The 10,982-nt window shown below is 44.6% G+C and overlaps 1 protein-coding gene across 1 annotated transcript; it reads right to left on the bottom strand.

The window, feature by feature from the left end:
- Positions 1-2,181: 2,181 nt before the first annotated feature.
- On the bottom strand, positions 2,182-9,134 carry MRPL36 (mitochondrial ribosomal protein L36). The gene is made up of 2 exons (XM_038770481.1): positions 9,058-9,134; positions 2,182-2,592 (listed from the first exon to the last, which is right to left on the bottom strand). Exon 2 carries the CDS (start codon positions 2,577-2,579, stop codon positions 2,256-2,258), a length of 324 nt encoding a protein of 107 aa, XP_038626409.1. The 5' UTR covers positions 2,580-2,592; positions 9,058-9,134; the 3' UTR covers positions 2,182-2,255.
- Positions 9,135-10,982: the final 1,848 nt, after the last annotated feature.

Here is a 10,982-nt window from a genome sequence, read left to right as displayed (position 1 = left end):
AAATCAGTCGTCTTCCGTATCTGTAATTTATTTTAACACCCATTAGATGATAAGATTCTTAATGCAGGCCCTACTCACCCTATTATACTCTCCCACAGCGTGAGCGCTGGAGAAATACCATGGATTGACTGTGAGCCCGCTGTTGGGTAGGGACCGTCTCTATGTGATGCCAACTTGTACTTCCCAAGCGCTTAGTACAGTGCTCTGCACACAGTAAGCGCTCAATAAATACGATTGATTGATTGATTGATTGGTCGGGCAGCCTCAGATTGACTTTGGCAAGGCCGGGAATCGTCATTCCCTCCCGCCGGCGCGTTTTACATCGTGTGACCTTCTGCAGTATCAGAATAGCTACTCCTGGACAGCCGCTGAGCTTGAAAAAGTAGGCGAATTTTTCGCGCCTTTTCGAACCTGTTCACGCAACTACTCGCCTGCAGATAAATGACAAATCAGCGGCGGGGTCTTCAGAAAGAAAATCGGCCCAACACCAAAGCCGCGCTCTCCTCGCTCCGGAGGAAGCGACCCCATTAGGACCTGAAAGCAGAGATGGCAAAGGACTTCGATGACACGGATACCCGATGAATTTATGTCAGGATGTACGGTGGAAACTGTCTTCAAATCAAAGAGTGAGACGGAAACCGCTGTGATAAATGATATTCGAAGTCAAACAAATCATGATTAATGTAGATGAACCCAAGACTGATGGATGTTTTCCTGTTTACACTGATGCGAAGAGGGATCCTACAGGAAATGAATTCTTAAAAGGTTTGAAGAACAGCTCCTTCTCCGTTGCTTTGGGTTAGAGTGTGCTAAACATTTCACTGAACGGTGGTTAATTAATTAGAAGTGATAATAATAATAATAATAAAGTGGAATCCTACAGGAAATGAATTCTTAAAAGGTTTAAAAAACAGCTCCTTCTCCGTTGCTTCGGGTCAGTGTGCTAAACATTTCACTGAATGGTGGTCAATTCGTTAGAAGGGATAATAATAATAATAAAGCGGAATCCTACAGGAAATGAATTCTTAAAAGGTTTGAAAAACAGCTCCTTCTCCGTTGCTTCGGGTCAGAGTGTGCTAAACATTTCACTGAATGGTGGTTAATTTGTTAGAATTGATAATAATAATAATAATAATAAAGCGGAATCCTACAGGAAACGAATTCTTAAAAGGTTTGAAAAACAGCTCCTTCTCCGTTGCTTCGGGTCAGAGTGTGCTAAACATTTCACTGAATGGTGGTTAATTCGTTAGAAGTGATAATAATAATAATAATAAAAAAGTGGAATCTTACAGGAAATGAATTCTTAAAAGGATTGAAGAACAGCTCCTTCTCCGTTGCTTTGGGTCAGAGTGTGCTAAACATTTCACTGAATGGTGGTCAATTCGTTAGAAGGGATAATAATAATAAATAAAGCGGAATCCTACAGGAAATGAATTCTTAAAAGGTTTGAAAAACAGCACTTTCTCCATTGCTTCGGGTCAGAGTGTGCTAAACATTTCACTGAATGGTGGTTAATTCATTAGAAGTGATAATAATAATAATAAAGTGAAATCCTACAGGAAATGAATTCTTAAAAGGTTTGAAAAACAGCACTTCCTCCATTGCTTCAGGTCAGAGTGTGCTAAACATTTCACTGAATGGTGGTTAATTCATTAGAAGTGATAATAACAATAATAATGACATTTATTAAGCGCTTACTAAGTGCAAAGCACTGTTCTAAGTGCCGGGGAGGTTACAAGGTGATGAAGTTGTCCCACGGGGGGCTCGCAGTTTTAATCCCCATTTGACAGATGAGGTCACTGAGGCCCAGAGAAGTGAAGTGACTGGCCCAAAGTCACACAGCTGACAATTGGCAGGGCCGGGATTTGAACCCATGACCTCTGACTCCAAAGCCCGGGCTCTTTCCCTTCTAGACTGTGAGCCCACTGTTCATCATCATCATCATCAATCGTATTGATTGAGCGCTTACTGTTTGCATAGCACTGTACTGAGCGCTTGGGAAGTACAAGTTGGCAACATACCACCCTACCCTACTGTTGGGTAGGGACCGTCTCTATATGTTGCCAACTTGGACTTCCCAAGCGCTTAGTGCAGTGCGCTGCACACACTGAGCGCTCAATCAATACGATTGACTGATTGACTGACTGATTCACAAAACAGATTCACAGACCGAACGGGCTCCACGTTCCCTTTTTATTGAAACCTTCGCGCAAGCGGAGGTGCCGGCGTCCCCCTCCGAGGCGGCGCGCGAGGGGCTACAGCTGCCGCTGCTTGTGCCTCGGGTGGGTTTTGCACAGGACAAACCATCGTCCTCGCCTTTTCACAAAGTAGCAGTCCTTGCAGCGCTTCTTCAGGACTCCCTTTGTCTTGAAGCCCAGGGCGGCGGGCTGCGGGCAGGGGAGCGGGGTGCGGGAGAAGAGCGGGCGGCCCGCCCAGCCGCCCAGCCCCATCCAGACGGGCGGCAGGGGTCCGAGCCGAAGCGGCGGGGGCATCCGGAGGGCCGTCGTCGCCTGCCGGCTCCAGTGGCGGAGGGGACTGACCACGGCAACCATCATCTTCTTTACAAAGACAGACGCCATCCTGGAACGGGAGCTGGCGGGGAAAAGAGACGTTACACGGCTGCAGAGGCACTGCGGCTTGGCGGAGGGCACGGCCACTCAGAGGGTCCTGGGTTCTAATCCCGGACCCTGGACAAGTCGCTTCCCTTCCCCGGCCCTCAGTTACCTCATCTCTAAATTGGTGAACCCTACGCGGGACGAGAGCTGCGTCCAACTTGACAACCTTGCATTTACCTCAGTGCTTAGTACCGTCCCTTAGCATATAGTAATCGCTGAACAAATACCATTTAAAAAAACAACAACAAAGAAAGCATGATCCTCAATTCTAATTCTGGCTCAACCTGTCAATCTTGTGACCTTGGACAAGTCACTTAACTCCTCTGGGTCTCAGTTACCTTGTCTGTAAAATGGGGATTAAGACGGTGAACCTGATGCAGGACATGCAGAGCGTCCAACTTGACAACCTTGTATTTACCCCAGTGTTTAGTACCGTCCCTTAGCATATAGTAATCGCTTAACAAATACAATTTAAAAAAAATAACAACGAAAAAGAGCACGATCCTGGATTCTAATTCTGGCTCAACCTGTCAACCTGGTGACCTTGGACAAGTCACTTCGCTTGTCCGGCCCTCAGTTACCTCATCTCTGAAATGGTGACCCCTATGCGGGACGAGAGCTGCGTCCAACTTGACAACCTTGCATTTACCTCAGTGCTTAGTACCGTCCCTTAGCATATAGTAATCGCTGAACAAATACCATTTAAAAAAACAACAACAAAGAAAGCATGATCCTCAATTCTAATTCTGGCTCAACCTGTCAACCTTGTGACCTTGGACAAGTCACTTAACTCCTCTGGGTCTCAGTTATCTCGTCTGTAAAATGGGGATTAAGACGGTGAACCTGATGCAGGACATGCAGAGCATCCAACTTGACAACCTTGTATTTACCCCAGTGTTTAGTACCGTCCCTTAGCACATAGTAATCGCTTAACAAATACAATTTAAAAAAAAAAAACAACCAAAAAGAGCACGATTCTGGATTCTAATTCTGGCTCAACCTGTCAACCTTGTGACCTTGGACAAGTCACTTCGCTTCTCCGGGCCTGTTACCTCATCTCTAAATTGGTGAACCCTACGCGGGACGAGAGCTGCGTCCAACTTGACAACCTTGTATTTACCCTAGCGTTTAGTACAGTCCCTTAACGTATAGTAATCGGAATGGTGCTTTGCGCATAGTAAGCGCTTAACAAATACCAACATTATTATTATTATTACCATTTAAAAAACAACCAAAAAAAGAGCATGATCCTGGATTCTAATTCTGGCTCAACCTGTCAACCTTGTGACCTTGGACAAGTCACTTTGCTTCTCCGGGCCTCAGTTACCTCATCTCTAAATTGGTGAACCCTACGTGGGACGAAAGCTGCGTCCAACTTCACAACCTTGTATTTACCCCAGCGTTTAGTACAGCCCCTCAGCGTATAGTAATCGGAACGGTGCTTTGCGCATAGTAAGCGCTTAACAAATACCGACATTATTATTATTATTACCATTTAAAAAAACAACCCAAAAAAGAGCATGATCCTGGATTCTAATTCTGGCTCAACCTGTCATCCTTGTGACCTTGGACAAGTCACTTCGCTTCTCCGGCCCTCAGTTACCTCATCTCTAGTTTGGTGAACCCTACGCGGGACGAGAGCTGCGTCCAACTTGACAACCTTGTATTTACCCCAGCGCTTAGTACAGTCCCTTTGCATATAGTAATCGGAATGGTGCTTTGCGCATAGTAAGCGCTTAAGAAATACCAACATTATTATTATTATTACCATTTAAAAACACAACCAAAAAAAGAGCATGATCCTCAATTCTAATTCTGGCTCAACCTGTCCACCTTGTGACCTTGGACAAGTCACTTCACTTCCCCGGCCCTCAGTTACCTCATCTCTAAATTGATGAACCCTACGCGGGACGAGAGCTGCGTCCAACTTGACAACCTTGTATTTACCCCAGCGTTTAGTACAGTCCCTTAGCGTATAGTAATCGGATCGGTGCTTTGCACATAGTAAGCGCTTAACAAATACCGACATTATTATTATTATTATTACCATTTAAAAAAACAACCCAAAAAAGAGCATGATCCTGGATTCTAATTCTGGCTCAACCTGTCATCCTTGTGACCTTGGACAAGTCACTTAACTCCTCTGGGTCTCAGTTACCTCATCTGTAAAATGGGGATTAAGACTGTGAACCCTATGCGGGACAAGAGCTGTGTCAAACTTGAAAACTTTGTATTTACCTCAGTGCTTAGTACAGTCTCTTAGCATATAGTAATCGCTTAACAAATACCATTTAAAAAACCAAAAAAATAATAGCATGATCCTGGATTCTAATTCTGGCTCAACCTGTCAACCTGGTGACCTTGGACAAGTCACTTCGCTTGTCCGGCCCTCAGTTACCTCATCTCTAAAATGGTGACCCCTATGCGGGACGAGAGCTGCGTCCAACTTGACAACCTTGCATTTACCTCAGTGCTTAGTACCGTCCCTTAGCATATAGTAATCGCTGAACAAATACCATTTAAAAAAACAACAACAAAGAAAGCATGATCCTCAATTCTAATTCTGGCTCAACCTGTCAACCTTGTGACCTTGGACAAGTCACTTAACTCCTCTGGGTCTCAGTTACCTCGTCTGTAAAATGGGGATTAAGACGGTGAACCTGATGCAGGACATGCAGAGCGTCCAACTTGACAACCTTGTATTTACCCCGGTGTTTAGTACCGTCCCTTAGCACATAGTAATCGCTTAACAAATACAATTTAAAAAAAAAAAAAAAACCAAAAAGAGCACGATCCTGGATTCTAATTCTGGCTCAACCTGTCAACCTTGTGACCTTGGACAAGTCACTTCACTTCTCCGGCCCTCAGTTACCTCATCTCTAAATTGGTGAACCCTACGCGGGACGAGAGCTGCGTCCAAATTGACAATCTTGTATTTACCCCAGCGTTTAGTACAGTCCCTTAGCGTATAGTAATCGGAACGGTGCTTTGCGCATAGTAAGCGCTTAACAAATACCAACATTATTATTATTATTATTACCATTTTAAAAAAAACATAAAAAGAGCATGATCCTGGATTCTAATTCTGGCTCAACCTGTCAACCTTGTGACCTTGGGCAAGTCACTTAACTCCTCTGGGTCTCAGTTACCTCATCTGTAAAATGGGGATTAAGACTGTGAACCCTATGCGGGACAAGAGCTGTGTCCAACTTGACAACCTTGTATTTACCTCAGTGCTTAGTACAGTCCCTTAGCATATAGAAATCGCTTAACAAATACCATTTAAAAAAAACAAAAAAAAATAGCATGATCCTGGATTCTAATTCTGGCTCAACCTGTCAACCTTGTGACCTTGGACAAGTCACTTAACTCCTCTGGGTCTCAGTTACCTCATCTGTAAAATGGGGATTAAGACTGTGAACCTGATGCAGGAGATGCAGAGCGTCCAACTTGACAACCTTGTATTTACCTCAGTGCTCAGTACAGTCCCTTAGTATATAGTAAATGCTCAACAAATACAATTTAAAAAAATAACAAAAAAAAGAGCACGATCCTCAATTCTAATTCTGGGTCAACCTGTCAACCTTGTGACCTTGGACAAGTCACTTAACTCCTCTGGGTCTCAGTTACCTCATCTGTAAAATGGGGATTAAGACTGTGAACCTGATGCAGGAAAGGACAGCGTCCAACTTAACAACCTTGTATTCACCTCAGTGCTTAGTACAGTCCCTTAGTATATAGGAAATGCTTAACAAATACAATTTAAAAAAATAACAAAAAAAAAGAGCATGATCCCCAATTCTAATTCTGGGTCGACCTGTCAACCTTGTGACCGTGGACAAGTCACTTAACTCCTCTGGGTCTCAGTTACCTCATCTGTAAAATGGGGATTAAGACTGTGAATCTGATGCAGGAAAGGACAGCGTACAACTTAACAACCTTGTATTTACCTCAGTGCTTAGTACAGTCCCTTAGTATATCATCATCAATCGTATTTACTGAGTGCTTACTGTGTGCAGAGCACTGTACTAAGTAAATAGTAAATGCTTAACAAATACAATTTAAAATAAAAATAAAATAAAATAACAAAAAAACCCAGCATGATCCTCGATTCTAATTCTGGGTCAACCTGTCAACCATGTGACCTTGGACAAGTCATTTAAGTCCTCTGGTTCTCAGTTTCCTCATCTGTAAAATGGACAGTCGATATCCCTTTCTCTCTCCTGTTGGACTGCGAGCCCCATGTGGGACAGAGACCGTGTCCAACTTGATTATCGGCTACCTCGAGAATCAGTGTCTCGGCGGAAAGAGCCCGGGCTTGGGAGCCAGAGGTCGTGGGTTCTAATCCCGGCTCTGCCACTTGTCTGCTGTGTGACCTTGGGAAAGTCACTTCACTTCTCTGGGCCTCAGTTCCCTCATTTGTAAAATGGGGATGAGGACTGGAGCCCCACGTGGGACCCCCTGATTACTTTGTATCTCCCCCAGCGCTCAGAACAGTGCTTGGCACGTAGTAAGCACTTAGCAAATGCCATCATTATTATTACCTACTTTTTTTTGTCTGTCTCCCCCTTCTAGACCGTGAGCCTGTTGTTGCATAGGGACCGTCTCTATATGTTGCCAGTTTGTACTTCCCAAGCGCTTAGTACAGTGCTCTGCACATAGTATGCACTCACTAAATACTGCTGAATGAACGAGTCACTTCACTTCTCTGTGCCTCAGTTCCCTCATCTGGAAAATGGGGATGAAGACTGTGTGCCCCACGAGGGACAACCTGATCACCTGGTATAATGATAATGATGGTATTTGTTAAGCGCTTACTCTGTGCAAAGCACTGTTCTAAGCACTGGGGAGGTTACAAGGTCGATCAGGTTGTCCCACGGGGGGGCTCACAGTCTTCATCCCCATTTTACAGATGAGGTAACTGAGGCCCAGAGAAGTGAAGTGACTTGCTCAAAGTCACACAGCTGACAAGTGGCGGAGCCGGGATTTGAACCCATGACCACTGACTCCAAAGCCCGGGCTCTTCCCACTGAGCCACGCTGCTTCTCTAACAGTGCTTTGCACACAGTAAGCACTTAACAAATGCCATCATTGTTATAATTATTTGGGCAAGTCACTTCACTTCTCTGGACCTCAGTGACCTCATCTGTCAAATGGGGATGAAGACTGTGAGCCCCCCGTGGGACCACCTGATCATCTTGTAACCTCCCCAGCGCTTAGAACAGTGCTTTGCACACAGCAAGCGCTTAATAAATGCTACTATTATTATTTGGGCCAGTCACTTCACTTCTCTGGGCCTCAGTGACCTCATCTTTAATATGGGGATGGAGACTAGGAGCCCCAAGTGGGACAACCTGCTCACCTTGTAACCTCCCCGGCGCTTAGAACAGTGCTTTGCACACAGTAAGCGCTTAATAAATGCTATTATTATTATTATTATTTGGGCAAGTCACTTCACTTCTCTGGGCCTCAGTGACCTCATCTGTAACCTGGGGATGAAGACTGGGAGCCCCAGGTTGGATAACCTAATCACTTTGTAACCTCCCGGGCGCTTAGAACAGTGCTTTGCACACAGTAAGTGCTTAATAAAGGCTATTATTATTATTATTATTATTATTTGGGCAAGTCACTTCACTTCTATGGGTCTCAGTGACCTCATCTGTAACATGGGGATGAAGACTGGGAGCCCCAAGTGGGACAACCTGATTACCCTGTAACCTCCCCAGCGCTTAGAACAGTGCTTGGCACATAGTAAGCGCTTAATAAATATTATTATTATTATTATTATTTGGGCAAGTCACTTGACTTCTCTGGGCCTCAGTGACCTCATCTGTCACATGGGGATGAAGACTGGGAGGTTACCTAATCACTTTGTAACCTCCCCAGCGCTTAGAACAGTGCTTTGCACATAGTAAACGCTTAGTAAATATTATTATTATTATTATTATTTGGGCAAGTCACTTCACTTCTCTGGGCCTCAGTGACCTCATCTGTAACATGGGGATGAAGACTGGGAGGTTACCTAATCACCTTGTAACCTCCTCAGCGCTTAGAACAGTGCTTGGCACATAGTAAGCGCTTAAGAAATGCCATCATTACTTTATTTTAATTATTATTATTATCCATCCCCATTTTCCCTCAGTGTGGAAACTGCCAACTGCCACCCTGAAGGCCACCAGAGGGGTGGCGCCATCGCGAGAACACCCCGAAATCTCGCGAGACTTCGCGCCGTCGCGGCTACGAAACCTCGCGTGGCTTCGCGCCGTCGCGGCTACAAAAGCGCCGGACTGGGGCCCTTTGGGGCCGCTCTCTCGCCCTGCCTGATCATTGTAATAATAATCATAAAAATAACAATAATAATAATTGTCTTTTTAAGCGTTTACTCTATGCTGGTCTGGATCCCCCCCACACCCCGCACCCTGTAACCCGAGAGACGACCCACCTGCCCGCGCCGGCTCAGTCCGAGGAACTCCTGGCGCGCGCATGCGCATCCGTGAAAAAGACGCCGCGGGCCGGGAAGGGCGCCTGGTTTCACGCCTTCGCCCGCCAGGGACAAAGATGGCCGCCGGGAGGCCCACGTGACCTCCTCTGCTCCTCCTTCTTTCCCGCCCTTCTCTAGGCGGCCGCCGGTTCTCAACGCCGGCACTTCGTTCATTCATTCATTCATTCATTCATTCATTCATCCATCCATCCATCCATCCATCCATCCATCCATCCTTTCCTTCCTTCGTTCATCCTGTCCTTCCTTCCTTCCTTCCTTCCTTCATCCATCCATTCTAATTCGTTCGTTCATTTATTCGTTCATTCATTCATTCATTCATTCATTCTTTCCTTCCTTCCTTCACTCATTCATCCATTCATCCCTTCCTTCCTTCCTTCCTTCCTTCCTTCATCCATTCATTCATTGTACATATTTATTACTCTATTTATTTATTTATTTATTTATTTATTTTACTTGTACATATCTATTCTATTTACTTTATTTTGTTAGTATGTTTGGTTTTGTTCTCTGTCTCCCCCTTTTAGACTGTGAGCCCACTGTTGGGTAGGGACTGTCTCTAGATGTTGCCAACTTGTACTTCCGAAGCGCTTAGTACAGTGCTCTGGACACAGTAAACGCTCAATAAATACGATTGATTGATTGATTCGTTCATTCATTTATTTGTTCATCCCTTCATTCCTTCATTCATTCATAATGTTGCCAACTTGTACTTCCCAAGCGCTTAGTACAGCACTCTGCACACAGTAAGCGCTCAATAAATACGATTGAATGAATGAATAATAATAATAATAATAATAATGGCATTTATTAAGCGCTTACTATGCGCAAAGCACTGTTCTATGCACCCTTCCTTCAGTTTGTCAGTTTTGTGACCTTGGGCAAGTCACTTCATTTCTCCGGGCCTCAGTTATCTCATCTGTAAGAGAAGGAGCGTGGCTGAGTGGAAAGAGCCTGGGCTTGGGAGTCAGAGGTCATGGGTTCTAATCCTGACTGTCTGACTTTGGGCAAGTCACTTCTCTGGGCCTCAGTTCCCTCACCTGTAAAATGGGGATAAAGACTGTGGGCCTCACGTGGGACAACCTGATCACCTTATATCTCCCCCAGTGCTTAGAACAGTGCTTGGCACATAGCGCTTAACAAAAAACCATCATTGCAAAAGCTTACAGTGCTTAGTACAGTGCTCTAGTCTGTGAGCCCACTGTTGGGTAGGGACCGTCTCTATATGTTACCAACTTGTACTTCCCAAGCGCTTAGTACAGTGCTCTGCACACAGTAAGCGCTCAATAAATATGATTGATTGATTGATTCAACAAATACGAATGAATAAATGAACTAACGGGAGTGGTTTTGAATGAATGCATTATGAATGAATGAATGAATAATGAGTTGAGGGGAGTGGTTATGAATGAATGAACCGAGGGGTGTGGTTTTGAATGAATGAATGAACAAACTAAGGGGAGTGGTTATGAATGAATGAATGAACTAAGGGGAGTGGTTATGAGTGAATGAATGAACTAAGGGGAGTGGTTATGAGTGAATGAATAAATTAACTAAGGGGAGTGGTTAATGAATGAATGGATGGATGGATGAATGAATGAACTGAGGGGAGTGGTAATGAATGAACGAACAAACTAAGGGGAGTGGTAATGAATGAATGAACTAAAGGGAGTGGTCATGAATGAATGAACTGAGGGGCGTGGCTAGGAATTAATGAGTGAATGAACTGAGGGGCGTGGTCGTGAATGAATGAATGAATGAATGAACTAAGGGGAGTGGTTATGAATGAATGAATGAACTAAGGGGAGTGGTTATGAGTGAATGAATGAATGAACTAGGGGAAGTGGTTATGAATGAATGAGTGAATG

This window comes from Tachyglossus aculeatus, chromosome X3 (genome assembly GCF_015852505.1).
Source record: "Tachyglossus aculeatus isolate mTacAcu1 chromosome X3, mTacAcu1.pri, whole genome shotgun sequence".
In the NCBI taxonomy this organism is placed as follows: Eukaryota; Metazoa; Chordata; class Mammalia; order Monotremata; family Tachyglossidae; genus Tachyglossus; species Tachyglossus aculeatus.
The sequence above is the reverse complement of the archived record's forward strand: the minus strand, read 5'-3'. Positions and strand labels throughout refer to the sequence as shown.